This window comes from Rhinolophus sinicus, chromosome 14, assembly GCF_057876585.1.
Source record: "Rhinolophus sinicus isolate RSI-liver-muscle chromosome 14, RSI-T2T, whole genome shotgun sequence".
NCBI classification, from domain to species: Eukaryota; Metazoa; Chordata; class Mammalia; order Chiroptera; family Rhinolophidae; genus Rhinolophus; species Rhinolophus sinicus.
This window is the reverse complement of record NC_142514.1, coordinates 20040051-20064980: the sequence shown is the minus strand read 5'-3', so window position 1 is coordinate 20064980 and position 24930 is coordinate 20040051. Positions and strand designations below refer to the sequence as shown.

At 50.3% G+C, this 24930-nt stretch overlaps 1 protein-coding gene across 7 annotated transcripts in view; it reads right to left on the bottom strand.

Annotated features, from left to right (window-relative positions):
- PTPRU (protein tyrosine phosphatase receptor type U) overlaps positions 1-24930 on the bottom strand; it is a 77607-nt gene that overhangs the window by 48818 nt on the left and 3859 nt on the right. For 5 of the 7 annotated variants that reach the window (XM_088790809.1, XM_088790806.1, XM_088790807.1 and 2 more), the window contains exons 2-7: positions 13105-13236; positions 9994-10265; positions 9376-9457; positions 9156-9271; positions 8605-8779; positions 7754-8047 (exon numbers count right to left, since the gene is read on the bottom strand). In XM_088790809.1, coding sequence (XP_088646935.1) covers positions 7754-8047; positions 8605-8779; positions 9156-9271; positions 9376-9457; positions 9994-10265; positions 13105-13236 — 1071 coding nt within the window. Of the gene's footprint in view, positions 1-7753; positions 8048-8604; positions 8780-9155; positions 9272-9375; positions 9458-9993; positions 10266-13104; positions 13237-22656; positions 22832-24487; positions 24555-24930 lie in introns of those variants that run through there. The other 2 variants (XM_088790811.1, XM_088790812.1) reach the window with 2 other exon arrangements.

Genomic DNA, 24930 nt, shown 5'->3' with positions numbered 1-24930 from the left:
CGGTGATACAGGCTGGGTCGGGATTATTACAAACAGGACAGTAAGCATCCCATCCACACAAGGGCAGCTGCTGCCCAGCTCCAGACAACGCTGCCATGCGGGATTGCAGGCTCAGGGTAGCCAGGTTCTCCTATTTTTAGGAGAAATCTGAAATTCAGATTTTTATGTGAAGCCTCCAGATTTTGAAATACTGGCAACCTGCTCCAAGTGGTTCTTTAAAACCATTTTGCAGGGCAGAAAATAGCAACCTCTCGCTTGGAAGATGAAACCTCCCATTCTCATAATGGGGTATTTCATTCTCCAACAGCTGAGTCTACCTCGCTAGACTGAGAGGTCTTTGAAAAGAAAGCTCATTTTTCTCTTCTCTCCCCACCCTGATCAAATCTGGGCAGATCCAGAGGCTCAAATAGTTTGTTGACTACAGACTGATATGTTGATTGAGGGGTGTGAATTCATGAGTCTCTCTGTGTTTCCAAAAACCATCTGGCACCCAGACACACTCTGTTCAGCTGCCAGCACACACTGACAAAACAGAACCTGGGGACCTCAAAGCCCTACCCCTCTATAATCCATGGAGCTGCAGGCCGCTGGGAGATCAAAGGTCAAATTTCACATAAAAACAAGGAGGCTAAGAGTTAACATCTGTTACATTAGGCCACAATGTATTGATTTTAATAATGCTAATGAGGATACAATAACCCCAAACAACTCAACTATTCCTCAGGGAAGAGGCTGTGGAGTGGGGTCCAGGGTTCCAAGCTTCAAGTCCTATCCCCACCCCTCATTAGTTCTGTGACTTCAGGCAAGTGACTGGACCCCCTTGGAATGTCAGGTTCCTTGACTAAAAACATGGAGATAATAACGCCTTCTTTGAAGAGCAAGTGTGAGGGTTACATGCGATGAATCAAACTGCCCAGCCTATGGAAATTAATTAATTAATTAATTAATGTGTGGGCACTAAGGTGAGATACTGGTAACAGCATAAATTAGCACAACCATTTTTTAAAGCAATCTATGTCAAAGCCCTTGTTTAAACCACTCCTGGCGGATTATGTTAAAGAAACAACTCTGGGGGGAAAGAAAGCACTATAAGCACTAAGTTTTATAATATGGTATCATTTATAATAATAGGAATCTAGGAACAAATAGTCCAGCAATATGGAGACACTCAATGGACTTCTATAGCCAATAAACATAATTATAAGCAACATAACACATGTAACAACACCAAGCAAAGGCAGCAGAATACAAATGCTTTCTACATCATTATGACAAGGGTGTAAAAATATGTACAGTACACATATGGGCAGAGATTTGAAGAAGACAGAAAAACTGAAACAGCTGTTGGGCTAGGATGGTGAGATTTAGAGTGATTTTTAAAACTGCCTTTTACTGACATTACATTATTGTTTTTATGGTAAATAATATTGTGGGAGGGGAGTTTCAGGGGGATAGAGGAGATGACAACACAGCTGGCCAACAACAAAACAACCACTGGCTGAGGCCCCTGAGCAAGGAGGGGGTGGTGAAGTCAGCCAAGGAGGGGTTGGTGAAGTCAGCGACAAGAAGCTGTAATTAAGAGGGGCGGGATGAGTTGTTTGGGTCCTGTCTGTCTGGTCCCTGCCTGAGCTGCCATCCTGGCCAACCTGTGTAAAGTGTTTAGCAGTGCCTGGCACCAAGTGGGTTCTCAGCCCTTGGTGGCAGCTGCCATTTGTTGTTGTTTCAAACACTGGATTGAAATCAGGACATTCAAACTTTGGTTCTGACTCTGCTATGGACTCACTATGTAGATTTGGGCAAGTGACTAAATCTCGGTTTGCTCATCTGTAAAATGGAAACAATCAACAGCTGTCACCAGGAAACCTGGGTTCTTGACCCATTGTGGGATCACAGGCAAGTGCCTTCCCCTCTCTGGGTTTCAGTTTCTCCATCTGTACACTAAGGGGAGTGGACCAGAGATTCTCTGTGGACCCTAGCTCTGATTTCTTTTATTCTAAATACTTAATTCTAAGTAAAAGTTTCTTTTCTTCTGACCAGAACTGGCTTTGAAGAGTTAAAAACACCATAATAATGACAGTTGTCATTTACTGAATGCTTACTGTGTGTTAGTCACTATATTTCACATGTATTTAATTCATTCACATGCAATTACTTGCATTTAACCCAAAACACTGGAGGGCCCCAGGGTGCGTGCTTCACAAGTCCACTCTTTTCCATTTACACTTATTCCCTCAAATCTAAGGACTAAGTCAGGGGTTCTCAGCATTACCAACAGTTTGGACTAGATAATTCCTTGTTGCAGAGGGGCTGTTTACGCACTGTAGAAAGTTTAACACTGTAGAAAGTTTAACGCTTCCCTGTCTTCCTCCACCCTTTGATGCCATTAGCACCCAGTTGTGACAATCAATGTCTCCAGACACTGCAAATGTTCCCTGGGAGACAAATCACCCCTGGCTGAGAACGACCAGCATGAGGGCTTTTAACCTCATCCAGTCTCATCGCTTTAAGTACCATCTACACCATATCTACATTGATGACTTTCAAATTTATATCTGCGGCCCCAACCTCTTGCCTGAACTCCACACTCACAAATCCATCTGCCTGATGGACACCTCCACTCGAACGCCTAATAAGCATCTCAAAGTGAACAGCTCCAACACAAAACTCCTGATCTGCAAATCCCCGTCACACCTGCTCCTCCCACAGTCTTCTCCTTCATAATAAATGACAACTCCATCCTTCCAGCTGCTCAAGCAAAACACCTTGGAGCCATCCTTGACTTCTCTCTACTTCCCTCTCTCTCATTGCATGTCCAATCCATCAACAAACACAGTGCTACCATCAGAAAAAACCCAGAATCTAACCACTTTTCACCACCTTTCCCACACTTCCTCCCTGCAGCCAGCCTCCATCATTTCTCAGCTGGATTCTTGCAGTAGTATCCTCACTGGTCTCTCCTCTGGTCCCCTTGCCCTCCTAGAGTCTATTCTCCACAAAAGTGCCAGAATCATCCTTTTAAGCAGAGCAAACCTTTCCTGCTCTCCAAACCTTGCAATGGCTCCCCAAGTCACTCAGCGTAAAATGGCCCTGAGTCCCACATCCCCAACATGAGTGTAACCTCTTCTGCCATCTCCCCCTCAGTCATTAGATCACAGTTACACTGGTCTCTCGTTGCTCCTCACACATGCCAAGCATGCTCCAGTCTCCAGGCCCTTGAGTTTGCTGTTCAGTCAGCCAGAAATGATCCTTCACCCAGCAATGCCTCCAGCTTCCTGCTCAGCTCAGCCTCTCACCTCCTTCAGGCCTCTGCTGAAATGTGTGCTTCTCTGCAAACAGTTCCCTTGAGCCTTTTTAAAATAACAATCCTCCTACCCCCACAGCTCATCTCCCTCCCTGCTTTATTCTTCACCACACTTATCATCTTCTGACAAACTATATGCTTCACTTGTTTACTGTCCCCCTGCCCCCCAGAATGTGAGTTCCACATGCAGAACTCACATGCTAATGGTCTTTGTCTGGGTCCCGTCTTATGGCCTAGCAACTACAATAGTACCTGAAACATAACAGCCACTCAATAAACGTTTGTTGAATGAATCTTTACACTTACCCTGTATAGTAAAGATTGTTATTATTCCCGTTGTATAAAACAAGAGGACTAAAGTTCCAAGAGGTTCAGCAGCCTGACCCAGATCCCTCAGCTAGAAAGTAATTCCCACTGGAATACTCAGACCCACCACCTAAGGGTCTCCCCAGATGTGACATTAAACTGGATTTTAGGAGCTTCCCAGATCAGCTTTTAAAAACACTTAAGACTATCAATTGACAAAAAAAAAAAAAAAATAAGCCTTGCCCTAAACCTTTACCTTATCCAAAAATTAACTCAAAATGGATCATAGACTTATGTGTAAAATGTAAAACTATAACACTTTTAGGAAGAAAAAAAAGAGAGAGAAAAAAATCTTTGGGATCTACAGCTAGGCAAGGAGTTTTTTAACTTGACCCCAGAGGCACAATTCATAAAAGGAAATTTTGATAAACTGGCCCTCATCAAAATTAAAAATGGTTGCCCTGTAGAAGACTAGGAAAGAGGATAAAAAGACAAGTTAAAAGCTGGGAGAAGATATTTACAAACTACGTGCCCAACAAAGGACTAGTATCTAAAAGGTGTACAGAAGTCACAAAACTCAACAGTAAAAAACAAATAATCCAATTAGAAAATGGGCAAAGACATGAGCAATTCACCAAAGAGGAATACAGATGGCAAATAGCACATGAAAAGATATTCAACATCATTACGCATTCAAAAAAATGAAAACTAAGACCAGGATGGGATATTACTACACACCTCTGAGAATGGCTAAAATAACAAAAATAATGACAACACCAAATGCTGGCAAGGAAGAAGAGAACTGCATCACTCACATCTCACCAGTGAAAATATAAAACAATACAGTCAATCTGGCAGTTTCTGATAAAACTAAATACACAATTACTGTATAATCCATTGACTACACCCTAGGGCATTTATCCCAGAAAAATGAAAGTTTATAGTCATGCAAAAACCTGTACATGAATGTTCATAGCAGCTTTACTTGTAATAGCCAAAAATTGGAGCCAGTCCAAATGTCCTTCAACAAGTGAATAGTTAAACAAACTGTGGTATATCCACACCATGGAATACTATTCAGCAATAAAAAAAGAACGAACTATTGATATACATAATTTGAATGAGTCTCCAAGTAATTATGCTGAGAAAAAAACCCAATCTCAGTGCCAAGACAATTCAATGGGAAAAGAAGAGTCTTTTCAATAAACGCTGCAATAAATGGAAAAATTGGATATCCACAGGCAAAAGAATGAAGGTGGATGCCTACCTCACACCATATACAAAAATGAACTCAAAATAGATCAAGGACCTAAATCAGGGGTGTCAAAACTGCGGCCCACGGGCCAACTGTAGCCCATGATCCATTGTTAATTGGACCGCAGCAAATTCCAAAATATATTTAGTTTACTTAAATAAACCAGGTGAGGCAATACGTACTTCACCTCGAGTGAGTGGCCCGGCTATTTGTGTATTTTACCGCATATGGCCCTTGGTAAAAAACGTTGAAAAAAGTTTGGACACCCCTGACCTAAATGTAAGAGCTAAAACTATAAAACTCTCAGAAAAACAAAAACGATGGATTGGGCAATTATTTTTTTAGACATAACATCAAAAGGACAAACAGCAAAAGAAAAAAAATAGGCTTCATTAAAATTAAAATTTTTTGTGCCTCAAAGGACACCATCAAGAAAATTAAAAGACAACCTAAAAAGTGGAAGAAAATATCTGCAAATACTGTGTTTCCCCAAAAATAAGACCTAGCCAGACGATCAGCCCTAATGCATCTTTTAGAGCAAAAATTAATATAAGACCCGGTATTATATTATATTATATTACATTATATTATATAAGACCCGGTCTTATATTATATTAAAATGAGACCGGGTCTTATATTAATTTTTGCTCCAAAAGATGCATTAGAGCTGATGGTCCAGCCAGGTCTTATTTTTGGGGAAACATGGTACTTCTGATAAGGGTCTAGTATCCAGAATATATAAAGACCACTTACAACTCAATAATAAAAAGACAAAAACTCAATAATAAAAAGACAAAAACTCCTTGACTTAAAAGTAAGTCAAGGATCTGAATAGACATTTCTACAGAGAAGACAAACAAATGCCCAGTAAGCGCATGAAAAAATGTTCAATCATTAACCATCAGGGAAATGCAAATCAAAACCACAATGAAATACCACTTCACACCATGAGGAGGGTTATAATCAGAAAACAAGTAATAACAAGTGGTGGTGACAATGTAGAGAAACTGGAACCCTCATACATTGCTGATGGGAATGTAAAACAGGAAAAGTCAAGCAGTTCCTCAAAGAAGAACCTCAAAGGTTAAACATAGTTACCATATGACATACACAAAGGGTGCCAAAAAAATGTATACACATTTTAAGAAAGGAAAAAAATTGTATTAAAAGTATACTACTCAATATATACCGATAACAAAAGATGAATACAAGTTATGTGTATACATTTTTTTGGCACCCCCGGTATATGCTATATACCCAAGAGAAATGAAAACATATGTCCACACAAAACCTGTCCACACATATTCATAGAAATATTGTTCATAATAGCCAAAAAGAATAAACAACCCAAATGACCATCAACAGATGAACAGATAAATAAATTGTGGTATGTCCATACAATGGAATATTATTCAGCAATAAAAAGGAATAAAGTACTGACATCCACAACATGGAAAGACCTTAAAAACATTATTCTAAGTGAAAGAAGCCAGTCACAAAAGACTATATATTGTATGATTCCATTTATATGAAATGTCCAAAAGAGTCAAATCTATAGCGATAGAAAGTAAATTAGTGGTTGCCTAGAGTTGGAGGTGTTAAAATGAAATGGGGCAGGGGGACTGCTAAAGGGTGTAAGTTTTGCTTTTGGGGTGGTGAAAATGTTCTAAAATTGATTATGGTGATGGTTGTACAATTTTGCAAATATACTAAAAAACATTGACTTGTACACTCTAACGAGTGAATTGTATGAGATGTGAATTATATCTCAATGAAACTCAAAGTATCAAATTAAAAAGTCAATTCCAAAAGTTACATACTATATGATTTCATGATTTGTATAACATTTTTGAAATAACAAAATTTTAGGAATGAAGGACAGATTTGTGGTTATCAGGGGTTGGGGTAAAGGAAGGCATAAAGGTGAGTGTGGATATGAAAAAAGCAACGCTAAGGATTCTCAAATTGGTTGAACTGTTCAGTATCTTGACTGTGGTGGTAAATATACAAACCTACACATGTGATAATCTGTACAGAACTAAACACACACACATATACACAAATAACAAGTGAAACTAGGGAAGTCTGAATAAGATCTGTACATTGTATCAATGTCAATATGTTGATTGTGACATATTATACTACAGTTTTGCAAAATGTTACCATTGCAGGAAACAGCGTAAGGATATGGGGAATTCTCTGTATTTTTTCTTACAACTGCGTAAGACTCTACAATTACTGCAATAAAAATTTCAATTAAAAACCCCGCTGAAATCACAGAGTGAGAAAATTGTTCTGTTCTCAATCTCTCTTCAGATTAAACAAAAAAAAGAGGCTCTTCCTGTGCAGGTGTGCCATCTCTCCTAACAGCTGCTTCACCCTTTTTAACATGGAAGAGCAGACCTCAGGCTCAAATGCCCAGACAAGAGAACCCAAGAGGTAGAATTTAATAACACACTTTAATGTTTAGTTGTTTATCTAGATGATATAATATAAAATTAAGAACACAGATTCTGGAGCCAGCCAGTCAAGTGTTCCAATGCCATCTCTGCCACTAGCTGTGTGACTTTGGGCCAATCACTTAACATCTCTCACTTCATCTGTAAAATGAATGACAAGAGTATCTTGATGGGGTTGGGAGTTTTATATCGGTGTGTGTGTGTGTGTGTGTGTGTGTGTGTGTGTGTGCGCGCGCGCATGTGCATACACATACATATGTGTCTGGCACAAAAGTTTTAGCTGTCATTATTATCTTTACCATAACAATGAGGAAAAAATCACAACATTTTAGAAAGTTTTAGAAGCACAGATGCAGGACCTACTACCTCTCGGAACGTGCCCCTTTGCCCCTCGGTTTCCCTGAGCCCACCCGGTGTCCAAGAGGCACCCACCTGCGCACTTGGTGCGGCTGACCAGGGGCGGCCCCGGGCGGCCAGTGCCGCCGTCACCGGGGCGCGTGAGCAGCACGCTGATCTCATACTCGGTGTCGGGGTCCAGGTGCCAGAGTTTGTAGGTCTGTAGGCTGACCGCGTGCACCTCGGCCCACGGGCCACGCGCCATACGGTACTCTATCTCCTTGCGAACGATCGGGCCGTCGCCAATGATGGAGTTGGTGTTAAGCTGGATGATGAGGTAGGTGGGACCCGCGCGCAGCAGCTGCGGGGGTGCGATGGGAGTGGGGGGTTCTGCGAGGACATAGCGGAGAGGCGAAGGCAACGGTGCGGCTGTGAGATCCTGGCCCCCAGCTCCACACCCAAATCCCAAAGAGCCCTCCCTGTCCTCTCAGACCCCTCATGCAACTCCCAACCTTGGGCCCCCATGAAATGCCCAGGCCTTAAGGGGAGGCTCGCTCCAAAGGCTGACCCCTCCCTCACCCCTCAGCCCAGACCCTCTCCCTCATTCCCTTCCAAATTCCAAGTCCTAGCTTCCACAGGCTGACGGCATGACACTCGGGTCAACCCCAAGTCCCAACAGCCAGGCCCAGCCTTGCGGAGCTCACACCTTGACCCTGTTCCTCCGCTAGCCCACCTCCCAGTCAGACCCCGCCCCCTCGATCAGATCTCCTCTGGGGAGAGGCGCTGCACCCTCCACGGGCCGGGTCCCCAGTCAGACCATGGCCCGGGTGAGACGCTGTCGGACACATCCCTGGAACAGACCCCGCCCCTGTGAGTCCCCGCTCCCCTCGCCGGCCCCGACCCTCGGAGGGTGCAGATCCCCCCTCGGCGAGCGTGCTTGTGCTGACCCTTGACGATGAGCTCTGCGAAGTTGGAGACACCTGCGCCGCGCGGGGCCTGGGACACGCAGCGGTACAAGTCCTGCTCCTCGCGGCCCACGGCGGCCAGCGGGAAGGTGGCCAGGAAGCGACGGTGGCTGATGTGCCGCACTCCAGCCGCGGGCACCAGCGCCCCGCTCTGCCGCTGCTCGAGGAGACGGGCGACAACGTCAGGGACGCCGGGGGGCAGGGAGTCCCAACCTTGCTCTGAATCGGGCCAGTAACTGTCCTGGCCCCATTTAGCCGTCCCTACTATGCTGGGGGCACATGGGGTTCCTGCAACCGTCTCCACCACAGGAAGGAAAGATAGTCGCTCTGCCTTTGATGGAGAGTGTAGCTGGGGGATCCTGGAGCTGCGCTCTGTCCTGGGGCAATGGAGGCACCCAAGAGGGCAGAGCAGAACCTAGGCATGTGCACGGTGCTGGAGGCTGAAGGAAGGAGTCAGCTCCTGACCTGGGGGCCAGGCCCAGAAGAAGCCCTCCACACACACTTTGCCCAAGGTCCGCGCCCGCCCCCCTCACCTGCAGGAGGAAGCGCTCTGCCTCGGCCGCTCTGCCTGTCGCCATGCACTGGAATGAGGCGTTCTGGCCCGCGTTGACCTCCACGTCGCCCAGGCGGGAGAAGTGAGGGGACTTTGCTGTGGAAACAGAGCCAAGGTGTGAGCTGGGCCTATGTCCCCTAGAGGCAGGAACCATGGCCACCTGCACCCCTCACCTTGCGCCTGCGTGGGCTGGGACTCACCACAGGGGTAGCTGAGAAGCAGGATGTCATCTAGGCCCACGTAGCCCCTGCGGTCTGGGGAGATGAGGGCCTCAAACAGCACCTGGGGAAGGCGGGAAGGTCCCTGTCATACTGACTGGCCTCCAGCCCTGCCTGGGGAGGAGCCACAAGAGCCCCCTTTTAGCCCCATCTGCAACCAGCGGAGGTCAGTCCCACTCACAACAACCCTTCCAACCATGCCAGCTAGTGGGGAAGGTGGGGTGTCAGCACCAACGGCTGACAAGGTCAAGGCCAGAGGTTCTATCCCATTCCTTGATCCCAAGGACAGTTACCTTGAAGTAGCAAAACTCTTCCCAGCCAGACAGGGTTTCCAGGTCAGTGCAGTTCCACCTCACCCTTGACCCCTGCCATAGACTATTCATTCCTATTAAGAATGACCTCTGCTGCTGAACCCAGACTGAACCATCACTGAAACCCAATGCTGACCACAGACTAACCCCTGACCTTGACCACATATTGACCCTGATGCTGAACACAAACTAATTCCAACCCCAGCCCTTGCTTACTCTGACCTCAAGCTGACACCCCTCAACCTGCTGCCCCCAGGTATAGGCTGACCACAGACTGAATCCAGCCCACCTGATATTCATTGGGCCAAAAGGTGCTGACAGCCAGCTCAGCCTGGTGCCACTGACGGCCATGGGATCCAGTCATATTCCAGACAGCGCTGCCCAGGGGACCCCCGTTGACACGCACGTAAATACCCAAGGTGCCTGGGCTGTGCCCATCCCTGCTGTACAGGAAGTAGCTAAACTGCACACAGTGGGTGTCATTCTCACTCAGGCTCTGGAAGATGACATGGGCTCGCTGGCCTGGGGCATGCTGGGAAGCATTGACCAACAAGTAGGAGCCTAGAAAGAGAAGAGGAAGAGTTAGGAGCTGAGGAGACCTTGGGGAAGGACCAGGGTCATCAGGTGGACAGAGGAGGGGGCAGAAACAAAGGAGTCCAGGCATTTGGACCCACATGAGTCAGGGGTTCTGAATTTTGGTCCCAGCTCTGATTCACTGGGTAAGTCCCTTCACTTCCCTGCATCTGCTCCCAAAGGAGAGAGTTACAGCAGCAAAAACCCCCGCAAATCTAACTGTGTCAAACCTTTTATGGCTCCTTACCACCTACAATCATAATCCAAGCTCATGCTGATCCAAGCTTTCCCCACATTCTGAGCTGTCCTAGGAGGCAGGGACTAGGTCATTCATCTGAGGATTCAAGAGTCGGCAGGACCATCCCTCGAAGGCCACCTCTTCTGAAGCCTCCCCCCTGTCCTTCTATGGGCTTCTCGCCTGGCCCTTTGATCATTAATGAAGGTACTAGGTCTCCTACCAGCCTGTGAAGCCTCAAGGCTCCACAGTGTCCTCAGCACAGGCTCTGATCCCAAGCTGAATGGATGTGTAGAACAGATTGAAGGAAAGGACTCTAACTACCCTTCCAGCCCCCATCCCCGAGTCTAAATTCCTGGGATACAATTCTCCCGATTTCCGACCTGGAGAAATGCAGCCCTGCCCCTTCCCCAGAGATCCAGGCTGTGTGCTAGCCTGGGGGTGGGGTGCGAGAGTGGGCTGGACTCCTCAGGACCTGGCTGGGGGATTACGACTTCCCTTCTGTGGGGAAAGGTCCCAGGAGCTGCCAAGGGGGTATTCGCAGCCACCCGGGCTACTTCCCCTGGGCTTGGCTGCCAGCCAACACAAGCACTTTCAGCTCCCTGCTCTGGGAGGACTCCCCAGGGACTCCGCTGGAGGGCCTCTCATTCATCTGAGTCAGAAGCCTATGAAGGAGGCGCCTGGCTCAGTCCCTGTGGGGTAGTAAACAAAACCCCAGGTCCCCATCCCCACCCAGGAGGAGGCAGCCCCCCGCCCCCAGGAGTCTCTCTTGGCCTACTCCCCCGTCCCCCTCTCTCCTCTCCCTCTGAGCAGCTGTGTGTCTTTCTCCCCCTTTCCATCTGATACTTTGTTCTTGCCTCTTCCTCCCTCTACCTCGCTCCTCTCTTTTTCCCTAGGTTTTCCTCACTCTGCATCCCTCCCCTTCTCTTTCATTTACTCCCTTCATCCGTGTGGCTCCTCCTTCTCCTCTCTCCTGCTCTCTGAGTGTGAATCTCCCTCCTTCCTTCTCTTCCCACCCCCACCACCCTCCCCTAGAATGTGAGCGCCAAGAGAGCAGAGACTGTCTGTCTTGCTGACCACTGCCTCCCCATGGTATATGCTGAATGTCTCCCGTCTCACTGGATATGCCTCTGCTTGTGCGTGAGAGAGAGGCACTGTTAGAGGTGAATTCACATCACCTTGTGCCCGACGGGGCCCTGGGGATATGGAGACAGCCCGCATAGTGTCCCTACCATGGAGGGCACCTTGACAGATCACTGTCATACAGGTCAGATTTTGATACCTGAGAGTACAGAGGCCAAACAAGGAGCTGAGAGCCCTGTGAAGGCAGAGATGAAAGTCCCAGGGAGGGCACAGTGGCCCAGAAGGGAGAGGCAGGGAGGGCTCCAGGAGGCAAGGCCAGTGGTAGATGAGGGCGTGGAGGCTGCCCATGCCAGGTCTTGGAGTGCCTCTCTCCTGTTCGCTTCAGGTCTTGGCTCCTCCACTGAGAACCTTTGCTGCCCATTCCCTGCACCCTTGACAGCAGGCACTAGCTTGGCAGTGCTATAATCTGAACAGTTAGACCCTGGCCCACTCCTGTGATAGGGCAAAGGAAAGGGGTCTGCAGGCTGTCCGATGCTTGGGTGCCCTCAGCAAGCCCATCTGGTTCTCACACTATGCTATGTCCTCCGACCCAGCCTTTATCGGTAATAAGGTTGATAGTTTGTCTTATCCTTTTCTTAATCCCCAATTGATTCTGCACCCAGTGAAAGGGGTGCTAATAATTGGGCCCCCTCAAATACCTCCAACAGCAACTAAACCTTAATTGAATCCTTACACACCACCTCCCTGTTATGTACTTTATAGGCATTATCTAATAACCCTATGAAATGGATAATTTTCTCCCCATTTTACAGTTAAGAAAATGGAAACTCAGAGAAGTTAAGTGACTTGCCCAAGGTCATACAGCTCGTAAAGTGACAATGCCAGGACTTGAAGCTGAAATCGGTGGTTAGGCGCCACCATCAGAGCAGGAAGCCAGCACTAGAATCTATATAATTAGTCTCCTGACTCCCAGTCCAGCGCTCACAATGTCAAGTGCCCCACCCTAAAAGAGAGACAGGGCAACGTGGAAGCTGGGAAGGATCTGGGACTTACAGGAAAAAGGGGGCAGAGGAAGGAAGGTTTTACACACATGCAGCCTCCAATGTTACTGCTCTGTCAGCATCTTCAAGTCCTGGGAAACCAGGATTCAGAGGCTCTCAGGATGAAGAGAGCCTCCCAGAAGGTGGAAGATTTAGGAACCTTGTGGGAGTAAGGGTGCATCCTGAGCTAAACTGCATAAGGGGTAATGGTAGCTGGGTTTTAACTTATAGCTTGTAAGGGTCTTTGATTACTTGAACCTGCACCCATTTTACAGATAAAACTACCTGATATACACAATTGGACAGTTGCCAGAGACCTCCACGTTCATAATGTCATATATATCATTACAGATGCCAAAAGCAGATGAGGCCCAGAGAGGTTAAGTAATATACCCAAGGTCACACAGCAAGTGGGGAGAATGCCCCTAGAAGGAGACAAAGGGGGAATGGTGACTGAGAATAAGCTCACCATGGGGCAGGTCTGCAGGAGCCCGGGTACCAGGGTGGATCCGTACTTGCTCCCACTGGAAGTCATCGTACTGGGCCTGGCTGTACTCGCATGGCACTGCTGGGTCACTCGTCTCCTCGAAGGTGCAGCCGGCTGTGAAGGCAGAGCCTGGTTAACACAGGCTAGGGCAGGGCTGCTGGCCAGGAGGGCTCCTGCAGCTTCCCTCCTGGTGCCCCTACACTGTCCCCTCTTACCCAAGCTTACCCACCCTCCCCACATTGCTCCCTCCAACAAAACTCTCCCTCCTCCACTCTCTCCTTCTACCAAGTTCCTCTTTTCATTATCTCCTCCTAAATCCAGACCTCCTCACACTGCCCACTCTCCTAGTACTCCCCAGGTCACCCCACTGCTTAATGACCCCTCAAAGACCCTCCTCAACAAAAACTAGTTATCATTATTACTATAGCATTACTGTCTCACACCAATTCATGAGCTCAGGACTAGAATTATCCCCATTTTACAGATGAGGAAACCGAGGCCCAAAGAGGCTGAGTGACTCCCTTAAGGTCACACAGCTAATTAGTGACAGATGTGGGGCTTGAACCGAGAGCTCCTGACTGCTAGTCAGTGTCTTGTCACCTGTCCCTCCATCTTCTGCATAGAAGACAGACAGTAGGCCCAGGGACTGGCCGGGTCATGAATGCCCTGAGCCAGCCCTGATAGTATCTCCTTAAAAATAACAATGGCCATGATCATCTCAGGCTTACAACAAGCCCTGCACAGTACTAAATGCTCTAGGTGCAGAGTATCACTTCAGCCTCACCTTCTGAGGCAGGTACCACTATTATTCCTACTTGACAGATGAGCTTAAGCGATTTGGTCATTGTCCAAAGTTACCCAGCTTAGTTCTCTGCCTGCAGGAATGTGACACACAAAAGTACGGGCATGTGTGGACTGGTACACCTATGACTAGAGGTAGCAAAGTCTCGTGATTTGGAACCAACGTTTACAGTTTAAATGAGAAGAGAAGGAAGGAAGGAGAGATTGAAATGGATGTGAGAACTCTGGTTGGTAATGAGATCCATAAATCTTAGCTAGCTCATCAAAGCCCTGAGTCAGGCACCTAATAAACACCACTGGTTCAGAAAGTAACTGCATTCTGGTCCCTGCACTCACTTCTGAACCTCAGCGGTTGGAGCCCCTTCAGGGGTAGTCTAAAGCATCTGAGACGGGGAAATGGCCTGAGCAGGTGGTAAGGAAGCAGGCACAAGTCATGCCAGGCCCTGTCCTGGGTGCCTGCCAGCTACTGGTACTTCTCCCCATTTGACAGATAAGGTGACTGAGGCTCCAAGGGGTGAAGGGTTCGTCCAGTATAACATGATAGATAAGTGAGTGGGCTTTGGCATCAGACAAACTTGGGATTGAATCTTGACTCTGCAATTTACCAACACCTGTGACTGTGGGCAAGTCACTTCTCCTTTCTGAGCCTCAGTTTTCTCATCCACACATGGGGTTGTTGAGGATTCAATGTGGGGGTCCACTGAGTGCAATGCCTAGCACATGCAAACACTCAGGAAATAACAGCTCTTCACATGTGCCACTTGAGTCTACATGAGCAACAGAAGCAGGATTTGAACCCAGGTCGGTCGGATGCCAAAGGCCATATTTCCCACCAAAAAAGGCTTCACTAGGAAAAGGAACAAACATGAGCTGCTTCCCAGGTTCAAGAAGAGGAAGAAAGAGAAATGGACAGTAACTGGGGAGTGGGTACCCCATGCCAGGAACAGTGGCAGACATTTGCACATACAGCCAGTGACTTCACTTTTGGAGGCTCTTATTTCATCTGTTAGGCAGAGCACGTGAAGTAGGATATATGGAAACAGCCAGCAGAGCCAGGCACAAAAGGGCTCACCCTTGTTGGGGGTGGGGTCGTCTCCCTTTACTCTCCCTGGACACCACCAGAGTGTAAAATGATGACAAGTAGGCATGACGCTGGCACCCAGTGAATGGGAGGACATAACAGAAGCCTCTCTCCAGAGCTGGAGCAGGACCTGGACTGAGCTCTTTGCCTCTATATGTGAAAAACCCTGGTCAGCATAGTGGCTGTGGCCTGTGGGAAGTGGGTTTTAACCCCATTTGTGCTGAGAAGGCCTCAGCTCTCCCGCTAGAAAATGATTTACAGCACAGCACAGAGAGACGAGATGGCCAGTAGGGATGGTCAGGGAGGGCTTCCTGAAGGAGGCGACAGCTGATTTCATTCAGCCTGAGCTGAGCCTGTTCCTGAGGGTCTTAGCCAAGGCCTCCCTGAGACAGAGGGATTGCCAGAAAGGGAAGCCTAGAATTTAGAGCCCTTGTTGGGGCTCAAGCCCTTCTTGTTCCTTCACAAGTAACAAGGCAGCTGCCCCAGATGTTTCACCCATGGCCCTGGGGTGAGCCTAGAAGTGCCAGCTCTTTCCTTGGCTTCCTTCTGAGCCAGGCCACATGAGCTGCCAGGACTCCCAGACTGACTGACCTGGTCAAAGGGACCCCCAGACTATCTGACCTTAGCCAGAGTAGCCCCCAGACTGACTGACCCAGGTAAGTGACCCCCAGACAGATAGACCTGAGCCAGAGTGGCCCCCAGCTGATTGTCCCTGGCCATAGTGGCCCCATTGTCATCCAGATAACTGCCAGACCATCTGACTTCAGCCAGAATGACCACCAGATTGAATGACTAACCCCAGACCGGCTGACCATGGCCAAAGTGACCCCTGACCTCTGCCAAATAACTCCTACAACTGACCCCAGCCAGGTTGACCGCCCCGACTGACTGACTCCATCCAGACTGCCCCCTTTGGCAGAATGACTCCCTCCCCCTGTCCATGTCCATCCCCAGCCCTGTCTCTGGAACAGGCCCATTCCAGCCACAGCCCTTAGGGGGTAACATCTCTGGGGCCTCACGCCCACCTCCTCCCCAGCTCACCCAGGGATGAGAACAAACAGTGCTCCCCGTTCCTGGGGAAAATCCCATCTCCTCCAGTCTGGATGGCTCAGGAACCCCGAAGCCAAGTCCCAAATCCTGCCAGAGACCCAACTCCTGCTAGAGGCCACCAGCCCGGCGTAGAAATCTGTATCAGATTTTGGTTCAGAGCAAGAATGGTAGCAGGAAATCTCTCTCAGCGTCACTGACATAGACAGGTACACACACATCACCACCAGCACGAGGGGCTGCCACTCACCACCACAACCTCCTGTACTGGTGAACCCTCAGAGTAACTCAGAGCTAAGTACTGTTATTATTCCTAGTTAACAGATGGAAACTCAGACCACACCTTAAGTCCTAGAAGCTGGGGCTTAAGCCCCTTGTCTTTATTCAAGGAGACTAGGCACAAACAAAATCAGGCCCTGGGATAGTACTGGCCACATGTGTTAATTCAGTGCCATTCACAGGACATAATTCAGCGCCGTTGTACACTGACAGTACAAAGCAGGTCCCTGGCACTTTAGAGGCACAGGATGGTTAAGACTGCACCCCGCCCTCAGACCTCCCTGTATGAGTGAGGAGTGAAGGAATGAGACAAATGACAGGCCACACGGGGCGTCCAAGGGAGGGGGTGGGTGCAGAGGAAGGCTTCCTAGAGGTGGGTGCACCTGAGCAGAGCCTGGAAGGATGGGTATCATTCTGACCAGGACAGCTGGGTGGAAGGGCATTGGAGGCAAAGGGCCCAGCAGCAGCAAAGGAAGGCAATGAATAAACACAGTTCACCCAGGGCACAGAGAAGAGCCCAGACTGGCTGAAGTAATGGGAGATGAGACTGGAGGGAGCGGGGTTAAGGCTACATGAGGCAGGCCTTAAATGCCAGGTGAGAATGTGGCCTCCTTCGGAGATGGGAAGCCATAGTTAGGTGTCTGAGCAGGGGAGCACCTGGATTCAGACGAGACAAGTGATATTTCCTGTAAACCACGAGGACAGAAGACTTCTCCAGAGGGCACCATAGGATCAGGAATGGTTCAAGCCACCAAGGGGTTGAGAGTCAGATGTCAGAAACTGGTAAGAAAAGGGGCCTCAAGCCCCCATCCCGGCTGCAAACAGCACATACTCCAATCTCACCCAGAAAGATACAACACACACACACACACACACACACACACACACACACACACACACACACTACCTTCTCCCAGGCTAGTCCAAGCCTTGGGGACACAGTTTCAACTGGACTAGGGACAGGGAGCAAACCAGGTTCCACCCTGGGTACCCCATCTCTGCCAGGACCTCCCTGAGAGGGTGTGTTGAATCAAAGCAGGACCCCAACCAGCTCCCCCATCCTCAACTCGAACTGGCCCAGCTACATTCCTCAGCTAATCTCCCCAATCTGGCAGGCGGTTGCCTGAGCAACCGTCAGCCACAATTTGGGAGGGCAGGAGGATGGTTTATCCACATCCGGCTGGGCTCTGGATGGGGTGATGTAAGGGGCAAAGCAACCTCTGCAGGAGGAGCCAGAGTGTGGGAGGGGGCTCCCTGCTGGAGGCCTGGTGTGAGGGTCTCCACCCTTCCATGTGCATGTGTTTTCATACGCCAATCTGTGTGTGTGTGTGTGTGTGTGTGTGTGCGTGTATTTGTACATGGCTGTGAGAGTGACAGCCGGGCACCAACTTGGAAGTACTCAACCGAGAGGCAGGAGACCCGGATCGAATTCTTGCTGAGCCTTTGACTCCCTGTGTGACCTTGGGCAGGTGGCTTGCTCTCTCTGAACCCCTGCTTCCTCACTTATGAGATAAGAATGGGGAACCAGGTGACCTCTAAGGCTGCTTCCACCTCCAGAATTCTGATTCCATTTGTGTGAGTATGCATGTAAGCAAGAATTACTTGAGGGCAGAGAGAGACACTATGGAGAACAGGTGAGGGTGAGCATGGGTGTCTTAAAGTGTGGTCCCCCAGGCAGTGTGCTGTGAAAATTGTGGGTGTGTAAGTGTATATTTCTGTGCAGAGGTATATGAGCACATTCAGAGATAAGCATGTGCCTAAGGGGGTGGTGAGTGTACATGGCAGGGTACAAGAGAGAGAGAGAGAGAGAGAGAGAGAGAGAGAGAGAGAGAGAGACTGCACCACAAGCCATGTGAGCACTTGGCTTTCCTCCCCACCAGAAAGGGAATCGTGCTGTGTCAACTGCAGCTACCAGTCGCCCCCAGTGTTTTCTGAAGACCCTACGTAAACAAAGTCTGTTTGCAATGAGATTTTTGTTCCCTTTGATTTTTCAATAGAACATCCAGTCCCCAAGGGTGGCCCCAGGATAAACAAAACTTCTCCCAAAAGATTACACATTTAAGGTTTGAGACCACACCCAACCCCAGGCACAGCTCCAACCCTGGCCTGGGGAACCCAAATACAACCCCAATGTTGTACACAGGTCTATTTCATCATCGAAAGCCACGCCCCTATTCTAGGTAGCCCCGCCCAACCTGGAATCGACAGTGGCCTCACCCCTGACTTTCTTGCCCAACACAGCCCTACCCCAGGCTCCACCTCAGACCCGTCTAACCTCCACCTCCTCCCTTCCTGAGGTCAGGACTGTCTCTTATACCTTGGAAGCCCATCCCCACACCCGGTGTACACAGGTGGCCCACAGTGGCTGGGCTTATTGACCCCATGATCCAGACAGTCTGACCTCGACCAGCCCCAACCCTGACTCCAGCCCAGAGACGGGACCCCGCCTACTTCACAGCTCTCTTTGTTGGGATCAACACGAGACCTTGGCAAGGGAACCCTGGACCTGCCCTCCGGAGCATGAATAATTGGATTGATTAAGGGCAGGGCTGGCAGCAACATGCCCACCTTCTAATCACCCAGGGTTCAGCATAGCTGTGACCAGAAAGCTCACTAGGGCTGGCCCCAGGGCGAGTCAGCTGAGCTGGCACCCCTACAGGAGCCAACACAGAACCCGGCGATGACACCATACTTCCATCTCCACGGAGGCTAGAAGGAAGCCAATTACAGCAAGGGACTCTTAGGCCAGACCCACTCCCCATCTCCCTAAAGAATATGTACCCCAAACCCCAAGGCTAAGGGCAGAGCTGCCGTATTGGTAGCATATGGGGAAGGCATGGGACAGGGCCAGACTCCATACAGAGGCAAAGGGCTGAATGGAGGGCTGGGCTTGCAGAGGTAACAATGGGCAGAGCACACAGATCCTTGCTGGGCAGACACCCTGCGTCACATCAAAACCCAGGGAGGAGTTGAGGCAGAGGGCAGTGCACAAACCCGTACAATGTAAAGATCTATACTTTCTAACTGTCCCATGGAGGGACAGGGCTATGCGGTGGCAGGTGTGGGGTGCTGAGGGTGGAGGGCAGCAGCCCCCACAGTACAGAGGCAGAACGCAGGGATGCAGCACACATGGTGTGCACAGTCCCCAGACGGACACTTGAACAGCAGGGCAGAACGGGGCAGTGCCATGACGCTGCGTACAGGTGCCACATCCATCGTGGGCATGACCCAGAACTTCACAGAGGCACAGTGCCCCAGTGCAGTGCATGGCGTGGACGCTGGGCGAGCGCTCAGTGCTACGTCATAGCTGTGGGGGGGAGGGATGGATGCCCACGTGCTGAGTTCAGCCTTCCTCGTTCTTCTCCCCCTCCAGACACTAGCACAGGGCCAGGTATCGCTGGCGCTCCATGAGTTCTCACGGAAATAAAGTGTCCAGTGTAGGCATGCAGAACAGCACAGAGATACAAGGATGAGAAGCATATGGTACGGTGCAGAAGGAACTGCCGGGCGCGGAAACCCAGTCCAGAACACAAGCTCAACACAGTCCCAAGGAGCAGAGCAAGTGCAGACGCGATGGCAGGGATAGAAAGTGGCACAAACATGGAGTGCAGTGACAGTGCCATGTGGAACAGTGAATTCAGTGCAAGGGCTCTGGGTCCTGAGACCCAGTAGAGTGCACACAACCCAACAATGAGCAGGTACAGTACAGGGTAGGGGCTTGGGGCAGCAATCGTGTGCAATGTACCGATGCACTGCTGGGTACTGTGCAAAGGTGCTGCCCAGAAAAACCCAGGCCAGTGCCAAAGCTCCACAAAGTGGCCCCAAGCTGCAGTATGTACAGACCCTCTGGGCAGTGTGCAAGAAGGGGCAGATGAGCATGCAGTGAGCACGTTCTAGGCAAAGATGTTGCTCAGCTGGGGCTGCCAACAGAAACCCGGGCAAGGCTACCAGCCGACATCTCGGTGGTAATACCGAGAAAGGCCGAGATCCCACAGTGGGCAGCAGTGCAGCGGCAGTGGTGCAGGGTGAAAGGCTGGGCCCGGAGCAGGCACATATCCAGTGCGTGCAGTGAAGCAGGGGGACAGAAGTGCAATGTGAGGCAAAGGTGCACTGTGTTGGTACAGCACCAAGGTGGAAGGCAGCGGGGCTGTGTCCAGAAACTCGGGAAGTCCACAGAACCGATGCAGTGCAATGCCCACCGCAATAATGCAGTGTAGCACAGAGATGCCATGTGATGCAAAGATGCAGTGTTGGGGTGGCATGCCATCTGTTGGCACAGCACAGTGGTGCATTGCTAGGAGCTGTGCCCAAATCCTAGGAGAGTCCACGGCCCGATGTAACGGTGATACCCGATAGAGTACTACAGCACAGAAGAGAGCTGCAAAGACACAAATAAATGGCAGTACAACTGCAGGATGGAGGTACCGTTCAGTGGGACAATGCAGAGGCGGAGCCTACGGACACTCGGGAGAGTCCACACAGCCAACGCCATGCAGAACCCCAGCGCAGGCACGCAGTGCAGGGCTGAAGTGCAGTGTAGTTCAAGGACACAGAGCAGCGCCCTGTCCTGAGGTGCAGGAACCCCCGAGAGCACACACTCAGAGCAGTCCACAGCCCCGAGGCAGCAGTCACTGGTGAAAGGCAAAGATGTGGCCGGCTGCAAAAGTGTTGTGGGGAGGGGTGCACATGCTGGAAAACCTTGTGCCTGAAACGGTCAGGCTGAAGTGGCGACCCCGTGGTTAGCAGCTGAGGCCTCATCTGCCCTGGGGCTTCCCTCCCCCCCAGCCCCCACCCCAACATCTTCCACCTCAGCGACTCTCCAAGGGCACAGGATGAAATCGCTGCCACCCACGGGACGCGCAGCCAGAACTGAGCACATTGTCCAGGTATTTATATCTGAGCAGGGCCCCAGCGCACTGGCAGGCAAGCAATGAATTCAGATTCTGCTAAAAAGCTTTTGGACAATTAAAGCACATCCCCTGGCCCCCAGCTCAGGGCAGGGCAGTGTAGGCCACAGCAGGGGAGAGACAGACAGGAAGACCTATTGGATTAGGTCACGGTCCAGGGTGGGCAGGAAGTGGGATGAACAGGGGGAGGATGTGAGGAGCAAGCCAGGCGCAACCAACCTGGCTGGTCACTCCTGCCCTTCCTGCCACTATCACCCCTCCCAGGCCTGGACGTCATCAGAAGCCAAGACTAAGCTGTTCTGAGCACACAGGATGCCTGCACATATAGACACACACTGAATAACAGCTAACATTTATACAGTAGTTCCTATAGGCCAGGACCTGTTCTGAACTATATACATATGTATACAAAATATATCTTCCCAGCAAGTCCGTGCAGTGTGTTCTGTTATTATCCCATCTCACAGTTAAGAACACTAAAGGCCCAGAGAGGTCAAGTAACTTGCCTAAGTGTCACACGGCTATCAGAGGTGGAGCCAGGATTAGAACCCAGATGGTCTGGCTCTTAACCACCACACTCTAGGTAAAGCACATATTTATACACCTGTACAACCACATGAATGCACATGTGTAAACACACATATACACACATACACACATTATGAGCATTGCATTTCCCTCTCTCAGCTGAGACCCACCTATCCTGTTCAGTTAGGCTTCTGACACCTCCCCACATCCCCCTTCTTTCCACCCTCCCATCTATTCCCCAACCATTGGTTGTTCCCCCAACACCACCTGTTCCCTCATTCCCAGCTATTCCCACCCCCCAGATTTATCATCATCGCTAGTGAGCGCTCATCCCCCAGTTGTCCCCCACCACCAGCTGTGATCTGCCCATCAAATATCCCCAATGGCACCCCTTCCCAATTTCCCCTTCCCACTCCTTCCCCCTGATTTCCATAATCAACTCCAAAACCTCAGCAACCACTCTAAGCCCCCTTTGTCCTCAGCCCTTCTGATTGCCGTCAGGTCCTGGGGTCCACACCCTGCCCAAGGCCTCCTGAATCATCTAGCCTCTTCTGAGCTATCCACCCCAGGGGTCGTCCCCTAGCCATTCCACAGGCAAAGGCAGCCCCTGCCCAAAGCCAGCCAAGGGGGCATACCAGCCCCCATCCATGACTGCCCTCCGGAGGGAGCCCCAGCTCCACCCTCCACCCCTGCCAAGCCTTCTCTGTGTACCAGGGGCTCACATTGATGCAAGCACTAAGTGGGCACCTGCCATTTATTAATACAAGGCCTATGAGGATGGAAGATGATAGACTCAGCCCAGCCCTCAGGGGCTCCCAGCCTAGTGAGTGGGGAAGGAGACAGAAAACAAATGCAGCACACTGGAATTGGTACATGTGGGAGAACGCTGACCCACTGTGCCAGGAGCGGTCTGAGAAGGCTCCCCCGGGGATGTGACGTCACCGCTGAGCAAGTCGGTAGGCCCTGGGAGGTGAGGAGGGTAGGAGGGCATTCTCAGCAGGAGGCACAGCTTGTGCAAAGGTAGAGAGGTTTGAAAGGGCCTGGCAGGTTCTGGGACCAGCACTGGCCTGGATCACAAGGGGGACAGGGAGGGATGGGGTCGGGGAGAAGCCTGAGCACGGAGCTGTCATGAAAAGCAGCGGCTAGGTCACGCAGGCCTTGCCTGCCATGTTAGAGTGCGGGTTTTGTCCTGTGGGTGCTGGAGAACATTCAGCTTGGGGCGACAGGGGGGCAGCAGCCTGTGTCTGCCTGAGAGAAGTCATTCAGGTCTCAGGGCAATGAAAGCACTGGGAGGCTGTTGGCAGAATGGAGACCAAGGAGGGGCTACTGCAATAGTCCAGGCAAGAAATGATGGGACTGGGAGACGGGGACATGGGTTCAACCCAACCTTCTTCACTGGCTGCTGAGTGATGCTCTGTCCAGACCAGCTCCACTCCCTGAGACCTCACTGAAGATGCTGCAGGCCTCACACCTCTACATCTGCACTGTCCACAGCACTTCCGGCGGTGATGGAAATGTCCTCTACCTGCACTGACCAGTACAATAGCCACTAGTAACAAGAGACTCTTGAGGACATGAAATCTAGCTGGTGAGACTGTGGGACTGAATTTTTATTTTAATGACTTTTTACTAACTTAAAGTTAATAACCAGTGTGACTAAGTGGCCACTGTCTTAGAGAGTACAGGTAGAGAACATTTCCATCATCATAGAAAGTTCTATTGGGATTGCGCAGCTCCTAACTGACTAACCATTGGGGGCTCCTCCAGAGGCAAGGGTCTGAAGGGAGATCAGGAGGCAAGCCCACGGAAGAGGGTGTCACAAGTTGAGCTGGCAGAGCCCTAGTCCCTGGTCCTCAGGACACTCCCCACCCAATACGTGCACACCCCTTTCCAGGAGACATACACACCTACACATACAAACAGGTACACAGGGCACCCCACAGCCAGACGCCCAAACACCCACATATTCCAACGCATATGTACCCCACTGCCAGATACATAGATATCCCACACTCAGATATCCAGACACTTGGGTACCCCACACTCAGACACCCCGACACCCAGGCACCTGGACAACCCCACAGCAAGATACAACACAGAGACACTCCTGCACGTGAACACCCATTAACCTGAGGACTCCCAGACACCTGGATACACCCACCTCCAGATCCAGAGACACTAGGACATCTTTATGTTGGCACACCCTGACCTCTACAACGTGGCACTGAGAGACCCACACCTAGATACTAAGACACCACCCACCCAAATAGCTCCACACCCAAACTCCAGGAATTTAACACTTAGAGACCCAAATACCCTAGCATTAGGCTGCCTGGGGATCAAAGCAGCTGGTCGCCTCCCTATTCCAAACTCAGATCCTGCCACACATGGTAACCAGATAGCTAGATGCCCTGACAGTCCACACATATGTCCTGTGAGGCAGGCTACAATCACACAACCACAATCTTACACACACACACACACACACACACACACACACACTCTCCCCACTCTGACTGCCCAGACGCCAGCACCTGCCCACACCTCAACTGACCTAACGCCACCTGCAGAGGTCACCACAGAGAGCAGCTCTCCTCCCTCCCCCCATGCTCACAAGCAGCCAGAACAGAGGCTGCGACCCTACCTGCCCACTCTCAGATCTGGGACTCAGGGAGAGTCCCCCCTCCCGAGGCAGGACCCTCCCTCTTCCCTAGACACTCACACTGACGGTTGGGACTCAATGCCTCTCACCAACTGCCAAGGCCTCCAGTACAAAGGCCTGTCCACTGACTCTGGCCCCCGCCAGCTGCTGGAGGTGGGGTTGGAGGGCAGTAGGAGGTGGTGTGGGGAGCTGGGGGAGGGGCTGGCAGGCAGAGACCTGCTGCCTTTCTCTCTGCCAGGGACTTAACCTCCCCAACTCCCAGCTCCCTGATGACACTCTCTCCGTGTCCTTTTCACACGCAACACCATCCCCCCAGCAGAATTTTCCAGATTCCTGGAGGGAAACCTATTTCTTTAATCTCTATTTTCAGTGGAATCAGTGCGCCCCCATCTGGCACCTCCAGCTCAGAACTTAAGCCGCTGGACTTCATTCATTCTTTCACGCCACATGTATTTTATTCAGCACAAGTGGGCCAGGCCTTGTGCTTGGCACTAAGGATTCAG